Below are 19,181 nucleotides of genomic sequence, written 5' to 3' on the forward strand. Positions count from 1 at the left end.
TGTAGTTGCAAATCATGATACATTGTAGCCTTGACATCCTGGGTTCATGCAAACCTCCCGCTCAGCTTCCTGAGTAGCTGGGACTACAAGCATGTTCCACCACACCCACATAATTTTTAATTTTTTTGCAGAGGTAGCATCTTGCTATGTTGCCCGGGAGGATCTTGAACTCCTGGCCTCAAGAAACCCTCCCACTTTGGCCTCTCAAAATGCTGGGACTGCAGGTTTGAGCCACTGCAACCAGCCAACATGCACTTTACACACTGGTTATTTTAACTGCTCTTTTGTGATCAAGACTGCCTTATTCTTACTTTTTTATCCATGGTAGGAACATAAAGAATAATTCATTATTAGAAGTCTCACCTGAATTACTATTTTGAGAAGGATTTTTAGGCATCTCTTCTTTATATTCAGAAATCAGTTGGCGTTTGCTATATATAAAAAAGTAACAAAATTATTATTTTAATATTGATATGAAAAACAATTACCAAACATCTTAAATTCTGAGACTATTTCAGGCAATGTCAGAGCTAATATTAGAATCTTAATTATCCTATACATTTCAAATGTGTAAGCTCTACAAACTCTTTCAGCTTCCAATTAAAGAAGAAAAAAAGTAAGGAAAGTAGTCATGAATTGAGGGTAGTATAGCTCAGCAAAGTAACTAAAGTTAGCTTGACATAATAAAGAATGTCCTGAACTAGCCGAGTGTGGTGGCTCACACCTGCAATCCCAGCACTTTGGGAGGCAGAGGCGAGAGGACTGCCTGAGCCCAGGGATTCAAGACCAGCCTGGGCAACTTACTGAGACCTCATCCCTACAATAAGTCAAAAATGAGCTGGGTGTGGTGGCAAGTGCCTATAGTTCCAGCTACCTGGGAAGCTGTGGTAGAAGGATCTAGCTCTGAAACCAACAGCTATTTGTTCTTGGACAAGTTGCTTCTCTTAGGCTCAATTTCTCGTCCTCAAAAATAAGGATTTTCCTCCTTTATTTCACTACATTTAACAGTTGTTCTAATAACTTAGAAATATAACATTTTTTAAATGCTCAGAGAAACAGCGAAACAATAGAATAACTTGATTAATGAAACTATTTTGGAATCCCAAATAAAACTCAAGGTGTGTTTTTCCACAGGTTCTAAAATTCAAATGTTGCAGTTGTCAGAAAATATTACTAAATCTAATCTGGTTATTAGTTGTTGTATTCCTCGTGGCTTATAATTCAGGGCCTCTCAGCTATTTCATGATCTGTAACAAAGCTTATGTATACATACATTATCTCATTAAATCTGATAACATAATTGTCCACTATTGTATTGAGCTAATCAATCACACCAAAGGCAGAAAACTAACGGATGTTAAGATCTGCCTTGAACTACTAATGAATCCATCTCTACCTACTCAAACTCTGAACCAGTAGATCTTTGTTAGAATAATGCTTAATCTTCATGTTCATTTCCAACTGACATGGAAGACAAAGCTCTACATTTATTTTATTTAGATTCTATGAAAGAGATTCAAGCTAACATTTCTCATTTTCAAGATAACAACTATCAACATATTTGCACACAATATCTCACAAGTCACTCAGCTCCATTCTCATCACATAGATCACTTAACAAATATTTTTGTAGTGAAAATCACAATTTCAATATTGGGTATCAGTTAGTCTGCTTTGACTCAGTTTCCTTGGAGCTAGTCAGTAACTAGTCAAATGACCTTTTGGGAATTGTAAAACATAGAATGCTTCATAATTTGCATGTCATCCTTGCACAAGGACCATGCTAATCTTCCTGTATTGTTTCAATTTTAGTATATGTGCTGCCAAAGAGAGCACAAAGTCTGTATTTATATGTGGATACTGAAGAGTCATGGATGAGATTTAGCACTGTTAAATTCAACTAACCTACTTTAGATTCAGAGAATTCTGTCCAATGGCTACCTTGTGAGGTAGAACTTGAAAATATTTTTAAAACTTGAGATGGAGATGCAAGTAGGTTGGGATATTTTCATTGTTATGGACAATTTGATCACTTGAAGGGCCGCCTGCAAGTTGGTGCCCACTACTCTGAGGAAGGACGATATGGGACCTTCCACTACCTAAGAAAAGGTGCTACACAGAATATAAAGGGACCTCGGGCTACAGATCTGGTATCACAGAAAAAAGTAAACTCTGATCTTTTCCTGCAAAATTATTTGAACCTCTCTGACAGTTTAGAACAATCCCAACTAATATATGCTAGAGAAAAGACAAGCTAAGACTACAAAGGATAACTTACCATGAAGGTAAAGGCTAAGTTTAGGCTAAGATGTGGGTTCTATATAAGGTGTGGAGTTTGGGGAAAGGGTGAATTTGCTCCCTATTTGTTTGGCTAAAGACAGGAGGACCAGCTGTAAGGGTACTGGTACTTTGAGAACATAAGTGTGAAAAAAAATGTGTAATTTGAAGTTGAAGTATGTAACACCATGAAGAATCAGTAAGGGCATCCTGGTAGCAAAGGTCAATGATTACCAGACTACAGAACCAGTTTCAATTGCAACAATGCAGCAGCAGAATCAACAGAACTGAACGATTATAATGTCTTTGTTTTCTCCCTCCTTCTGACTTGTAAAAAAGGACTGTCTTCCTTGGACTTGGGTTCTTAAAAAAATCAAGGAGGAGGGTATAGAAGATAGCCCCCCAGGTAAAAATACAAGATTTTCTACTATACTGGACATTTCAGGACCCAAATAACTAATTAGAAAAACCAGGGCAGCCAGGGATAGTGGCTCACACCTGTAATCCCAACACTTTGGGAAGTGGAAGTGAGAGGATTGCCTGAGACTAGGGGTTTGAGACCAGCCTGGGCAACTTAATGAGATCTTGTCTCTAAAATAAATCAAAAAATTAGCCAGGCGTAGTGGCACGCATCTGTAGTTCCAGCTACTTGGAAGGTTGAAACAGAAGGATCACGTGAACCCAGCAGATTGAGGCTGCGGTGGCCATGAGCATACTACTGCACTCCAGCCCAGGCAACAGAGTGAGACTCTGATTCAAAAAAAAGGAAAGAAAAATCAGGGCCAGGCGTAGTGGCTCAAGCCTGTAAACCCAGCACTTCGGGAGGCAGAGGAGAGAGGACTGCCTGAACCCAGAGGTTCAAGATCAGCCTGGGCAACTTGGCGAAACCTCGTCTCTACAATAAATCAAAAAATTAGCTGGGTGTGGTGGCACGCACCTGTGGTTCCAGCTACTTGGAAGACTAGGGTAGAATGATCACCTAAGCCCAGAAGGTCAAGGCTGTAGTGGCCACAAGTGTGCCACTGCACTCCAGCCTGGGCAACAAAGTGAGACTCTGACTCAAAAAGAAAAAAAAAATCAAAGCTGTGACACTGTCTTTATCCCACGTATAGGGATTATACTTGGAATGAAATGGATAATGTTGGAAACCCTAAGCCCAAGGGTCTTAAAAGTCCTCAGACAAAGAATTCTATACCCTTTGCTACTTATAACTAGTCTAGCCTTTTACTTGCTTTCTACCTGATGAAGTGGACTAACTTAATGCTATTCCTAAACTACCTGAATCAAGCTATGAAATCTCCCCTGATGCATAAGATGCAATAGTTAAATTACTTTAAACCCCAACTAGTATTAACTAGCCTTTTAATGTTAAAACCACTAGCAACAGCATAATCTTCTGCAGTCCATCCATAGATATCTTAAGAAAAGACAGAAGTACGTTGCTGAACTTCACGTATAGCCAGACTATACTCAATGATTCATAATGTACAGGAAGCACAAGGACTGTTCTAAAATAACAGAGAGACAACTTCACCCTTAGGAACTTTAATAAAATTATTCAAATAGCTAATTTGATATATTTTACCAAGTTAACATCTTGCCTGTCTGTGTAGAATTAACCATTTACATGTACTAACAGACATAAGCATCTTGGATGCTCAAGAGCTCCTCTTTGTAAATCACACCAAAGCTAAAAGGAAGCCTCTTGTCACACTTGGATATTGCATAGTAGAGGTTGCTAATTTAAAGTCCTTCGATGGGCAAGAAACTATGCTGAGGCCATAAATGAAGAATTTTCCATTTCTTCCCTAGACTGATACAATATTTTGTGATTCAAAGTTAGTTAGGGGTCAGATGAGCAGACTTAAAACAATATTAGTAATCATGGTAACGATAGTAATCATAGCCGGGCTCGATGGCTCAGCCTGTAATCCCGCGCCTTTGGGAGGCTGAGGTGAGTGGATTGCCTGAGCCCGCGGGTTCGAGACCCGCCTGGGCAACTTGGCGAGACCTCATCACTTCAATAAATCAAAGAATTAGCCGGGCGTGGTAGCGCACGCTTGTATTTCCAGCTACTTGGAAGGCTGAGGCGGAAGGATCGCCAGAGTCCAGCAGGTCAAGGCTGCGTTGGCTGGGAGTGGCCACTGCACTCCAGTCTGGGTGACAGAGTGAGACTCCAACTCAAAAAAAAAAAAAAAATAGTAAACATAGTAGTTTCAATTAATAATGCTGATAGGCATGTGCTAGGCACTAAATTAAATGCTATATGTTTAATCTTACACACAACCACCATTGAAGGATATATTATTATCCTCCTTTTCATATCAGAAAGCATATTCAGTGATAAGTAATGTCCCCAAAGTCACACACCTAGCAAGTAGGAAAGACAGGAATAAACCCAGTCTTGTGAGAATCTAAAGTCTATCTCTTTCCTCTTTATCACCCACCTATGATGTGTCTTCAGTAAAGGAAAAGTTTATCCAGTTTAAGCTCCTCTCTTAAAAAAAAGTTTATCCAGTTTCCTCCCTCTGCCCTTACCAATTAAAAATAAACACATCAAAATATACTAGAAATGAAAAAGGAAAAAATGATGAATTCACAGTTTCTGGTAATAGCAATTAATAGTCACTTGGGGAGTAACTTAATATCAATATTCTTTAAAGAAAGGAACTTAAAGCAAAGTGTCATCCAAAAGACAAAATGATTTTCAACTCCTATTTATGTTTAAAATATGATTTTTAAAGGAAAATAAGGAGAGGCTAGAAATATACTATGAAAGTATTAAATTCAATATTGAGTCATAAAGAAAACTAAATGTTAAAGTCCACACTTTACAAAACTAATAAAACTAGTATGAAATCCCTTTAGCTAATATAAAATCATATGACCAAAAAAACAGATTACAAATAACAAATCTCAATCATTATTACAGGAGATGATGAGGCCAGGCAAGGTGACATACACTTGTAATCCCAGCACTGTGGGAGGCCAAGGTAAGACGACTGCTTGAGCCCAGGGGTTCGAGACCAGCCTGGACAACATAGTGAGTGAGCCTTTGTCTCTATGAAATGAAAAATTAGCTGGGTGTGGTGGCATGCACCTATAGTCCCAGCTATTCAGGAGGTTGAGGCAGGAAGATTGTCTGAATCCAGAAGGTTGAGGCTGCAGTGAGTCGTGATCTTGCCACTATATTCCAGCCTGGGAAACAGAGGGAAATTCTGACTCAAAAAAAAAAAAAAAAGAGACGATAAATCCACTATATTATTATTCTTTATGTTGCCTAATCCAAGTAATTGCTTTTCTGCCCAACTAATGATTTGTGTTGATATTTTTCACCATATCCCCAAAATTATAAGTTACTCTTCTTACTGATTTATTTAAGTCAGGGTCTTACTCTGTTCTCCTGCCTGGAGTGTACTGGCATGATTCCAGTTCACCCCAGTCTCAAACTCCTGGGCTTAAGTAATCCTTCCCCTCAGCCTCCTGAGTAGCTGGACTAGAGGTATGCACTACCACGCCAGGCTAACTTTTTGGTTTTCTGCAGAGATGAGGTCTCACTATGTTGTCCAGGTTGGTCTCAAACTCCCGGACTCAAGCAATCCTCCCACCTCAGCCTTCCAAAGTGCTGGGATTATAAGCATGAGCCAGCCAGCCTTATGTACTATTTTTGACTTGAGTGACTGCTCCTATCCTAGAACAAACTCAGGTTTAAAAAAAAAAGAACTAACTACTGTACCTTTCCAACTTATCAACTGCTTTCATATTTGCTTTTTTCTTTATTAAATATTCCACAATTTGCTGGTTTTTTCCATTTACAGCAAGTAAAAGTGGTGTGAGGTCATCCTGTAAAACAGTAAAAAACAATTTATAATTCACAGAATTACATATTTCCCGGGGAAACTGAAAATCTTATCTAAGATCCTATGAACTTAAACTTGTAATATGGAAAGTAAATAAAATACAGTCCCTTCCTTATCACTCCTCTATGCTTTTCCATGTATTGCTCCTTCATTCTGAAACACCCTCCTCTGCCTCACCACATTCACTCTGGTCATCTCCAAAATTCACTACTGTATAAACATTTAGTGGTTCCAAAAATCTTTGCTTCTATCACAGCATTTATCATGGTATACTATAATTATTTTATTGCCTCCCATCTAATACAAGAGCTTCTTAAGTGTAGGGCATATTTTTAATTCTATATTCCCAAGTCTTAAGACATTTAAGTATTTCTTATTAAATTAATGATCTACATTATCTCTACAGCAGTGTTTCTTAAACCATATTACAAAGAATATCTATTTTATCAGGCAAGGCTTGGTGATTCATGCCTGTAATCCCAGCACTTTGGGAGGCTGAAGCAGGAGGACTGTGTGAGCCAAGGAGTGTGAGAAAAAAAAAATTAAAATATTAGCCATCCATGCTGTCACACACCTGTAGTCCCAGCTACTTGGGAGGCTGAGGCAGAAGAACTGCCTGGGCTCAAAAGGTCAAGGCTGCGGTGAGCTATGATCGTGCCACTTCACTCTAGCTGGGGACGGAGTAAGACTCGGGGGAAAAAAAAAAAAAACCTTGGAATTTCCTGAGTTATTTATAATTCATGAACTCCTTTTGATTACATCTAGATTTTTGCTGATGAGGTGATTTAAGATGGAGACCCTGACTCAAAAAAAAAAAAACAACAAAAGAATATAAACTCTGTCAGAAGAACTGCACCCCAACAGAAAGATTCCACAATCATCTATGTTTAAGGCATACTAGAAAACTGCAATATATGTTCAGTATTCAAACTTTGCCTAATCCCTATGTGACAATACTTTTTTGTGGCAAACATAAACATTTAAGGAATCGGTTTCAGGGATACAGTTTTGAGAGCTTTTCAATAAAGTGGTGGTTTCCTCCATATAAGATCATATGACCAAAAGGTAATACAAACTCGCTAGATCCTCTTCTATCAATGGTATCAGGATGCCAGGCGCCAATGTCAGGCACTTCTGCTCCAAATAGGTCACTAATGACCTGGTTCCGAATGTAAAGAGATAGGCTTCAAATGAATTTCGACTACTTATTACTAATGGTCCATGGGATTTCTCTTATTAAAAAATGATGCATTTTTATCTCAGCTGTTAGTAAACCCAGTCTGAAATTTTATTCTCAATTGTGATGATACTCCTAGGACCCTAATGCAAATCTACTTTTTAAAATCCATTTTTAGTCCAAATTCCATTTTAATTGCTACTTAAATTATTTTTTATATTAGGCAAAATATAAATCAGAAATAAAAATGCAACAGTTTATCAATAAAAATTCTAATACTAATCTACATGGATTATTTTTAGAATAAAGAAAACCATTACATCACTCACATTCTTAAGGGATAATGCTGAGAAGAAAGATACAATATTGTCTGCAACATGAATAACCTATCCAACTATAACAGGATTAGCCTAAAGAGGCTTACAGGGATTCTAATAGGGGGCTGATTATTTACTATATATATAAAGAGTTGTTTTTTAAAAAAACCCAACTGCTAAATTCTAAAATTGAACCCCATTGCTTAAAGATTAACATAAACTATATTATAAACAAACAAATTGTCTTGAAACCTTGAAATCTTTGCTATAACACAAAAGTTGCAAAATGAAATACTTACATAGGCAAAGTAGGTGACCTGACAAGTACCCTGCATGGGAACAGTGGGGATATGGAGAACACATGCCTCGTCTCTGCACAGCAAACAAGCCACAGAAACACAGGCTCAAGGGACACCTGAAGTCCAGATTTCTGTATTCGTCTCCTAAATTTCATATGTTGACTCAATTTATGGTGAAAACTAAATATACCCATGGGTTACATTTAGACTACAGCCTTTATTTTTATGTTTGCTATAGATGTGTTTCCAAATGGTGGTGTCTAAAGCAAGTATTTGCATGTAAAATCCTTCCCATTTTAGTATCACATGCTTTATCAAAAAATCAGGACCAAACATGTAATAAAAATTGCTATTATGATTTATAATTTCCACTTCAAGAATTTTTTTAACACGTATTCATTATCTATTTGCACTTAATTTCCTCAGATTGCTAACCAAATGGATAATTAGTTCATAGGACTACTGAAACGAAAGTATTTTTTTAAATTTCCACCTTTATTCTTACTAACTTCATGGTTTTCACTGTATACAAACTGCCATCCTGATTATGCCAAAGCTGTATGAACTAAACAGATATATGAGATAGTCCATAATACAACTTCAACTAAAAAAAAATAAAAACCTGGCTGGCTTCAGTGGCTCAGCCTATAATACCAGTACTTTGGGAAGCCGAGACAAGTGGATTGCCTGAGCCCAAGGGTTCAAGACCAGCCCAGGCACCTTGGTGAGACCTCGTTTCTATGATAAAATAAAAAAAAATTAGCTGGGTGTGGTAGCCTGCACCTGTAGTTCCAGCTACTCGGAAGGCTGAGGTGGAAGGATTGCTGGAGCCCAGCGAGTCAACACTGTGGTGGCCATGAGTGTGCCACTGCACTCCAGTCAGGATGACAGAGTGAGATTCCAACTCAAAAAATAAAAATAGATTAAAAATTTAAAAAGGCTCAAGATTTGCTCCTATTCTAATTTAGAAAACCTTGCTTGTAATAAACATTTGTTAACCTAATCATCTGAATGATAAAAAAGAGACATGACATCCTGAAAGGGTCAGCTTCTACCTATTGAAAGTTAAACAAATTTCTAAAGATCCTCTGAGTGACAGTGAATGATTAATGGTTGAAAGGAAAAATTATGTTACTCTGTAAACTAATAGATATTGCCAATAATAATCCTTTTAACTTTCCAACCACTGAAATAGAGAAAAACGGATAAAAGTCAGGCTAACATTATTGAAAAGGAGAGATTTAAAGGAAGTAGCACCTGCATTTGTCTCCTAAATTTCATATGTTGACTCAATTTATGGTTTAAGTTTCAGAGATATGGAAATTCATATGTTACACTTATTTATTCAGTGGCTTTTAATTAAGAGTGTATCAGGATCTCAAGGAAATTGTAGTTGTTGTTGTTGTTGTTAGAGACAGGATCTTGCTATACTGCCCAGGGTGGACTCAATAAAAGAAAGAAAAAGCTGTGGCTTCTAACGCTTCTTTGAGATTATCAATATTTACAGTAAAATCACAGATAAGTTATTTCAAAATATTTTTACTCAGGGAATCCTTGAGCTTCCAAATATGAAAAATCGACGCTTACACATGAGAGGGGACCCCAAAAAACCAATGTTATCTTTTGAAGGGCAGGCCCCGTGTAGTACACTCAGATTTTGTTCCTTTGAATCAAACCGCCAACCAAAGTTTTTATCTGGAATTATTGATAAGGTCGCATTACAACTTGCAGAGTCATGGCAAACAGTTATGGCAAACAGGTAGCTGGTTCTTCCACCATGATGACATACCTGCCCACACCATGCTTAGTGTTCAGCAGTTTTTGAACAAAAGTGGCATGACCTCCATGTCCCTTTCCCTATTCACCTGACCTTGCCCTGAGTGACTTTTTTTGTTTCTCGGATGAAAAAAGTCCTCAAAGGGAAATGTTTCGCCAGTGTGGAAGAGGTGAAAGAAAAAATGGCAGAGGCACTGAAAGGCATCAAAATTGACAAGTTCAAAAACTGCTTTGAGCAGTGAAAAAAGCATCTTGATATGTGTATTGCATCAAGCAGAGAGTACTTTGAAGGTGACTGAAGTTTAAACATACAGGAATAAATACACAATTTTTTATAAATAAATTTCAGGGTTTTTTGGGTCCCACTTGTATGTCAATGTTAAAACAAATTCACTTCAAATATTTTGAAAAAAAAAGTTCATTGCTCCATACCTTGTTTTTCACTTCAATATTAGCATCGTATGAAAGCAATTTTGCTGCTATTGATAAATCCTCATTATAGACAGCATAGTGGAGAGCAGTGTTGCCATGGACATCCATAAGGTTTGGATCAGCACCATGTTCTAGCAGAATAGTTGCACATTCCTCTTCCTGGCATTGTACAGCCTGTCAGTATTCAACCAAGAAATAGATCATAAATTCTAGAAACTCAAAATAAACATTCCACAAGTTTTGCCAGCTAGATATAGTTAAATGAGATAAATTCATCTTTATTCTATGTTTTTGAATCAAATCCACCTCACGCTAATAGTCGGCTACTACATACCTTTATCAGAGCTGTCCTATTTTCACTGTCACAGACATCAAGCTGGCATTTCCTGTCCACCAGGAGAGTGACCACTTCTGGATGGCCATTAGCACAGGCCAAATGTAGAGCAGTCCTATGAAAGTGAGAGGACGTTTTAGGAAATTGTAGTATACTGTCTTAAACCATACAATGATTCATATAACTATAACATTAAATAGGCTCAAGCCTGTAATCCCAGCACTTTGGGAGGCGGAGGCAAGAGGATTGCCTGGGTCTAGGGGTTCCAGATCAGCCTGGGCAACTGGGTGAGACTTCATCTCTACAATAAATCAAAAAATTAGCTGAGTGTGATGGCACATGCCGTTGGTTCCAGCTACTTGGAAGGCTGAGGCGGAAGGATCGCCTGAGCCCAGCAAGTCAAGGCAGCAGTGGCTGTAAGCGTACCACTGCACTCCAGTCTGGGCAACAGAGTGAGACTCAGTCTCAAAAAAAAAAAAAAAAATTAACTAATATACTATTCCTCTGCCTTCAGAACAGCTATTTCCTTTCTGAAAAAAAAAATACAATATTTATTTGCTCTTATTCACTCATTAATGAAAGAGCAGCCTATTTGAATAGAAAAAGCTTGGCCTTTGAATTAAATTCAACTTGGGACTGAATCCTATCTTAAGCTCTGTTTCTCACTAACACTTAGCCTTTCTGTGCCTCAGTTTCCTCATCAATAAAAAGAAAATGAAAATAGTAGTTGTGCCACAGGACACCACTGTGATACTTAAATAAAAATCTATGTAAAGTATTTATAACAGTTCCTAGCACAAATAACAGCTCAATAATTGTTAGCTATTATAAATATTATTACTTCTTAACAAAGCCATTATAATTAAATAAAATGATATAATCCTACCTACTTTGCAGTACTTTTAAAAATTAGAGATAACACTGTATTTCGATGATTTTAAGATGCTTATATTCTCACATTTTAACATCTTCAATACTGTAATGACACTTGTAATTCATGTTTTATTACAACTATAATTGGCAGCATTTTAAGAATTATCTGATAAATAAAATATTGAAGCATCACACATCCATGGTGTCTTACATTAAATGAAATATGGTCCATAGGGCCAGGTGGCTCATGCATGTAATTCTAGCACTTCGGGAGGTTAAGGCAGGAGGATCACTCTAGCCCAGGAGTTTGAGACAAGCCTAGGCAAAATAGCAAGACCTCGTCTACAGAAAAATAAAAAAATTAGTAGGGTGTAGTGGCACATGCCTGTAGTCCCAGCTAACCAGGAGGCTGAAGCAGAAGGATCACCTGAGCCCAAGAGGTTGAGGCTCCAATGAGTTGTGATTGTGCCACTGTATGCCAGCCTGAGCGACAAGAGTGAGAACCCAACTCAAAAAAAAAAATATGGTCTATAAAACAGACCCATGAGTGCTCTGGTCATATGACTGGCAGTTAAATAAATCTTAGTACTAAAAAAGTAACTGAAATAACAATTTTTTAAAATTTTTATCTAAACAGCTTTAGGGGTACAAAATGGTTTTTGGTTACTTGGAAGCATTGTATAGTAGTGAAGAAGTATGTGCATCAAGTGTACCCACCACATCCACTAGTGCACACAGTATCCAATAAGTGATTTTTCATTCTTCCCCCACTTACTACCCTCCCCCTTCTGAGTCTCCAATGTCCATTATACCATTCTATATGCTTTGGCAGACCCATAGCTTAGATCTCATTGATAAGTGAGAACATTCAGTATTTGGTTTTCCATTCTGCATTACTTCACTTAAGATAATGGTTTCTGGCCTGGTTCGGTGGCTCAGCCTGTAATCCCAGCACTTTGGGAGGCCGAGCAAGTGGGTTGCATGAGCCTGAGGATTCAAGATCAGCCGAACTTGGCGAGACCTCGTCTCTACAATAAATAAATAAATAAAATTAGCTGGGCATGGTATTGCGCACCTATAGTTCCAGCTACTTGGAAGGCTGAAGCGGAAGGATCCCTGGAGTCCAGTAGGTTGACGCTTTGGTGGCCGTGAGTATGCCACTCACTCCAGCCTGGGCAACAGAGTGAGACTCCAACTTAAAAAATAAAGATAATGGTTTCCAATTCCATCCAACTTGCTGCACAAAGACATCACTTCATACTTTTTTATGGCTGAATAGTATTCCATGGTATGAATACAACTATGATTTGTGCTATGATAAACATGTGAGTGTAGGTATCACCTTTGTATAATGACCTATTTTCCTTTGGGTAGACATCAAGTAGTGAGATTGCTGAACTGAATAATAGATCTAATTTTAGTTCTTTGAAAAATCTCCACACTGATTTGCATAGTGGTTGTACTAATTTACATTCCCACCAACAGTGTATAACCCTTCACTTTTCACTGCATCCACATTCACATCTATTGTTTTTTTTTTTAAATGGCCATTCTGACTGGCACAAGGTGGTATCTCAATGTAGTTTTTACATTTCCCTGATGATTAGTGATGTTGAGCATTTTTTCATATGCTTGTTGATCAGTTGTATATCTTCTTTTGAGAGATGACTGGATTTTTTTGAGTTGAGGTCTAGGCTGGAGTGCAGTGGCATAATCACAGCTCACCACAGCCTTGATCTCCTGGGCTCAGGGGATCCTTCCACCTTAGCCTCCTGAGTAAGGACTACAGGTATGCACCATCATGCCTGGCTAATTTTTTTTATGTTTTTGTAGAGACAAAGCCTTGCTATGTTGACTAGGCTGGTCTCAAACTACTGGACTCAAGCTGTCCTCTTGCCTTGGCCACCCTAAGTGCTGGAATTACAGACATGAGCCACTGGGCCCACTCGTTTGCTCACTTTTTAATAGGGCAATTTGTTTTTTCTTGCTAATTTGAGTTCTTTGTAGATTCTGGATATTAGTCCTTTGCCTGATGTATAGTTGGCAAATATTTCCTCCCATTCTGTAGGTTACCTATTTACTCTATTGAGTATTTCTTTTGTTGTGGAGAAGTTTTTTAATTTAATTAACTCTCACATATTTGTGTCTTTTGTTGCATTTGCTTTTGGGGTCTTAACCATAAATGATTTGCCTAGGACAAAGTCCAGAAGAGTTTTTCTTAGGTTTTCCTCTAGGATTTTTACGGTTCCAGGTCTGACATTTAAGTCTTTAATTCATCTTGAGTCAATTTTTTGTATATGGTGAGAGACAAGGATCTGGTTTCTTTATCCTGCGTGTAGCTATCCAATTTTCCCAGCACCATTTGTTGAATAGGGTGTCCTTTCCACAGTGTATGTTTTTGTTTTGTCAAAGATCAGTTAGTTGTAGGCATTTGGGTTTATTTCTGAATTTCCTATTCTGTTCCATTGGTCCATGTGTCCGTGCTTATACCAGTACCATGCCATTTAGGTTACAATAGCCTAGTAATATAATTTGAAGTTGGGCAATGTGATGCCTCCAGCTTGTTCTTTTTGCTTAGGATTGCTTTGACTATTCAGGCACTTTTTTGGTTCCATATGAATTTTAGGATTTTTTTCTTTTAGAATTCTGTGAAAATGACATTAGTAGCAGGTGCACTGAATCTATAGATTACTTTGGGTAATATGGTCATTTTAACAATGTTGATTCTTCCAATCCATGAGCATGGCTGTCTTTCCCTTTGTTTGTGTCGTCTATGATTTATTTCAACAGTGTTTTTGAAGTTCTTTTTATAGAGATTTTTTACCACCTTGTTTAAATATATTTCTAGGTATTTTATTTATTTGGCAGTTATTGTAAATGAGATTGAATTAGTGATTTGATTCTCAGCAAACAACAATTTTTAAAACAAAGTAATTTTTATTTTGATTTTCAAAAACCTAATTTAAGCCAAAGGACACTCAGGATTGAAGTGAATAGCTTGGCTTGTGTTATTCAATATGTAGATTTATAGAATGTATGCCAATCAGATATTTCCCACGATTAATATTAGTATGTAAAACTGTTAGAATTTTTCAAATGGCAGTTAAAATCTTTCTCTTATAATTGTCTATGTTCAGAAATGCTTGTTTGAAAGAAAAGCTTCAATTAAAATTAAGTAATAATACTCCTATCGTAAATCTCTCACTTGCTCAGGCTGGGCAGGTAAACATGAAGTTTTTAAGTGTGGAAGGGTCTAAAGAGATGGTAGAATATGTCTGCAACATATAGGTTTTCAGGTTATGTTTGATAAATGGATTGAAAGAATGGATAAATACAGTTGGGGAGTTCAATATTTTGTTTTTGTTTTTTTGAGTCAGGGTCTCACTCTGTCAACAAGGATGAAATGCAGTGGCATGACCACAGCCTTGACCTCTTGGGCTTAGGGGATCTTTCCACCTTAGATTTCCTAATAGCTGGGACTACAGGCAGGTGCCACCACACCCAGCCTATTTTTTGAATTTTTGTAGAGACAGAGTCACAATATGTTGTCTAGGTTGGTCTTGAACACCTGGCCCCATGTAATCCTCCTGCTAAAATTACAGGTGTGAGCCACCATACTTAGTCAAATTCAATATTTTTAAAGAAAATTCTTATAAAGCAAAGCAATACTTTCACAATAGTAAATCATTTATAGTTGCTACTTTATATTCCCATAAGGACACAACTAAAATAAAGTGATTAATCTATAATTGTTTGCATGTATAATAAATCTATAGATAATAGAAATAAGTATATAATAAAATGTATACATAATAAAACCTACAAGCACAGATAAAAAGATTCCCTTTACTTCTTTTTTTTTTTTTTTTTTTTTTTGAGTTGGAGTCTCACTCTGTTGCCCAGACGGGAGTGCAGTGGCTGCTCCCAGCCACTGCAGCCTCGACCTGCTGGGCTCCGGCGATCTTTCCACCTCAGCCTTCCAAGTAGCTGGAACTACAGGCGTGCACTACCACTACCCGGCTGATTTTTGATTTATTGTAGAGATGAGGTTTCGCCAAGTTGCCCAGGTAGGTCTCAAACCCGCTGGCTCAGGCAATCCACTTACCTCAGCCTCCCAAAGGCGTGGGATTACAGGCTGAGCCACCGAGCCCAGCTCCCTTTACTTCTGAAAAGAATAAAGTTGTCAGAAGATAGTAATCGACAGGAAAAAAATTTTTTAAATAGAAAGTAAGACATTTTTATCAGTGCAAAATTCATATTCCTGCTCTTTCAAAAAATTATTTTTACAAGAATTTTATACATGCTCATTGCAGAAATCATAAATAAGAGAAAGGGAAAATATTTCACCTATAATACAAATGCCTGGAAATAACTAATTTTATCGCATTTTATACATATTTTTAGCAGATACAAGACCACCATCTGTGTGTATGTATAATCAAGCTGATTTTTTTCTCACTTGATGTATAAAAATACATCTTTGCATGTCAACATACTTCTCTATGCCACCTTCACATATTCCATCCTATGCACTGAAATGTATTTATAAAATCCATTTTATGGGTTCTTATAATACATTGCTATTTTAAACAGTGCCGAGAAAAATAAATTACATATATCTCTAATTATTTCCTAGGAATATTTTAGTTTGATGGAATTGATGGGTAAAGGACATACACATTTCTTAAATGTAGCACTCACCACCAAAGTGTCTATTTGAAAAGTCATCAACAACTTAAATTTTAAGCAGCAGTATAAGTAGTACAGCTCTTCATCCTCACAAACTTTGTGGATAGAAAAAAACAGTATTTAATTCCTCTTTTAAGTTAAATTCCTTTTCTTACCAGGAACACTAAATATTTTTTCCTATGTGCAAAGATCACTTTTAGATCTGCAAAAAAGTACTTTGCCCAATTTTGAATTAGAGTTCTTTTTTTGTTGTTGATTTGAAAGAATTATCTGTAAAATGAAGACTTTTTGTTTTGGGGAGGGTTTGAGTTGGAGTCTGTCACCCAGACTGGAGTGCAGTGGCACGCACACTCACAGCCACCCCCAGCGTAAACCTGCTGGGCTCTGGCAAACATTCCACCTCAGCCTTCCAAGTAGCTGGAACTACAGGTGTATGCTACCGTGCCTGGCTAATTTTTTTTTTATTTTATTGTAGAGACGATGTCTCACCAAGTTGTCCAGGCTAGTCTCGAACCTGCAGGCTCAGGCAATCCAGTCGCCTCAACTTCCCAAAGTGCTGTGATTACAAGCTGAGCCACCAAGCCCGGCCATGAAGACATTTTTAAGATGGTGTATATGTTGCAAATATTTGGCAAGTATTTCTTTATTTTGTTAACTTTTTACAGCAAATTTTAATTTTATTTTGCAAATCAACCTTCAGAATGTTTGCTTCTGAGGTCATTCCTTGAAAGGACTTTGTCAACATAAAAAATGTATCTGTTCTAACAAGCATTTATGGCCTGGAGGTGGGATGATTGTTTGAGGCCAGGAGTTCGAGATCAGCCTGGGCAACATAGAATTAAACAAATAAAATAAAAATTATCCAGGCATGGTGGCATATGCCTGTAGTCCTGGCTACCGGAGAGGCTAAGGCAGGAAGGAATACCTGAGTCCAGGAGTTGAAGACTACAGTAAGCTATGACTGCACCACTGCACTCCAGTTTGGGCAACAGAGTGAGACCCTATCTCTTAAAAAAAAAAAATAGGTATTTGTGTTTTCTTCTGGTACTTTTCTCATCTTGAATATTTAATTTTTTGAAAACTGGGGTCTCACTCTGCTGCCCAGGCTGGAGTGCAGTGACATACTCACAGCTACCACGGCCTGGACCTGCTGGGCTCATGCAATCCTTCAGCCTCAGCCTTCCAAAAAGCTGGAACCACAGGGTTGTGCCACCATTCCTGGCTAATTTCTGATTTACTGTAGAGATGAGGTCTGGCCATGTTTGCCCAGGCTGGTCTCGAACCCCTGGGCTCAGGCAATCCTCTCGCCTCTGCCTCCCAAAGTGCTTGGGATTACAGGCATGAGCCACTGCACCTGGCTGTGTATTTAAATTTTTAAATCTATATTCCAACTGGGCTCAGTGGCTCAGCCTGTAATCCTGCGCCTTTGGGAGGCTGAGGTGAGTGGATTGCCTGAGCCCGCGGGTGACCCGCTGAGGCTGCGAGACCTCATCTCCATGATAAATAAAAAAAAAAAAAAATCAGCCGGGCGTGGTAGCGCATGCCTGTAATTCCGGCTACTTGGAAGGCTGAGGGGGAAGGATCCCCGGAGACCAGCAGGCGAGGCTGCGGTGGCCAGGAGCAGCCACTGCACTCCAGTCTGGGCGAACAAGTGAGACTCAAATTCAAAAAAAAAAAATCTATATTCCATCTGGAGCTTATTTTGTGATATAAAAATCTAGCTCTAAACGGATAGCAGGCATTTACTTATGAATAATTCATCTTTTCTACTAATATGAAATGTCACTATTATTAAATTTTAAATTCTTTCTTTCTTTTTTTTTTTTTTTTAAAGTCGGGGTCTCACTCTGTCGCCCAGGATAGAGTGCAGTGGCATAATCTTGGCTCACTGCAGCCTCAACCTCAACCTCAACCTTCTGGGCTCAGAAGATCCTACTGCCTCACCCTCCTGAGTAGCTGAGATTACAGGCATGTACCCCAAGCCCAGCTAATTTTTTTTATTTTTTGCAAAGACAAAGTTATTTCTGGATTTTCTATTCTGTTCTATTCGTTTATCTGTCTTTCAGTTGTTAGTAAACAATTAATCTGTGGAAATTAATACCAAATTTTGATATCTAGAAGGGCACGCATTTGCTCACTCCAACACAAAAATTTTCTTAATGTCATTACAATGGTAAAAGACAGCATTTTCAAACTTTGATATTTTTATTTGGTTTATGCAAAATTGGTAAATATAGAAAGAGTTCATTATGTTGAGAAAAATGAGTCTTTCTATTCAAGAACATGGAACCATCTTTTCACTTCAAAGTTTCTTTCTAAGGTCCCTTAGTAAAAGAACATATAAATATAGGTATATATTGATATACAATGGATATTAGAGGTTATCTGAAAAATGTTTAACCCAGAAGTTGATACACTATAGGAATTATTTCTCTCATTATGCATCTTTCTATAATGTAAACAGTATAACATATGCCAGGTGTGGTGGCTCATGCCTGTAATCCCAGCACTTTGGGAGGCCCAGATGGGAGGATCACTTGCGTCCAGGAGTTCGAGACCAGCCTGGGCAACAAAGTGAGACCCTGTCTCTACTTTAAAAAAAAAAGGGCCAGGCACAGTGTTTCAGCCTGTAATCCCAGTACTTTGGGAGGCCGAGTCAAGAGGATTGTCTGAGCCTGGTGGTTTGAGAACAGCCTGGGCAACTTCGTGAGACCTCATCTCTATAATAAATAAAAAAATAAGCCGGGCGTGGCAGCACGCGCCTGTAGTTCCCTACTTGGAAGGCTGAGGCGAGAGGATCTCCGGAGCCCAGTACTTCGAGGCTGTAGTGGCCATGAGCATGCCACTGCACTCCAGCCTGGGCGACAGAGTGAGACTCCCAACTCAAAGAAAGAAAAAGAAATAAAAGAAAAAAAAGTTTTTTAATTAAAATATAAAATGTAGCCGGGCTCGGTGGCTCAACCTGTAATCCCGCGCCTTTTGGGAGGCTGAGGTGAGTGGATTGCCTGAGCCCGCGGGTTCGAGACCCGCCTGGGCAGCGAGACCTCATCTCTACAATAAATCAAAAAATCAGCCGGGCGTGATGGCGCATGCCTGTAATTCTGGCTACTCGGAAGGCTGAGGCGGAAGGATCGCCGGAGCCCAGCA

At 38.3% G+C, this 19,181-nt stretch overlaps 1 protein-coding gene across 2 annotated transcripts in view; it reads right to left on the minus strand.

Moving 5' to 3' along the window:
- The window catches only part of ANKRD26 (ankyrin repeat domain 26), a 92,248-nt gene that overhangs the window by 72,184 nt on the left and 883 nt on the right, over window positions 1–19,181 (minus strand). For both annotated transcript variants that reach the window (XM_008064538.2, XM_021715790.1), the window contains exons 2-5: window positions 10,473–10,587; window positions 10,139–10,312; window positions 6,014–6,120; window positions 364–431 (exon numbers count right to left, since the gene is read on the minus strand). In XM_008064538.2, the coding sequence (XP_008062729.1) occupies window positions 364–431; window positions 6,014–6,120; window positions 10,139–10,312; window positions 10,473–10,587 (464 nt within the window). The remainder of the gene's footprint in view (window positions 1–363; window positions 432–6,013; window positions 6,121–10,138; window positions 10,313–10,472; window positions 10,588–19,181) is intronic.

Source organism: Carlito syrichta, unplaced genomic scaffold, assembly GCF_000164805.1.
Source record: "Carlito syrichta isolate Samal-C Ts95f unplaced genomic scaffold, Tarsius_syrichta-2.0.1 Scaffold307674, whole genome shotgun sequence".
In the NCBI taxonomy this organism is placed as follows: domain Eukaryota; kingdom Metazoa; phylum Chordata; class Mammalia; order Primates; family Tarsiidae; genus Carlito; species Carlito syrichta.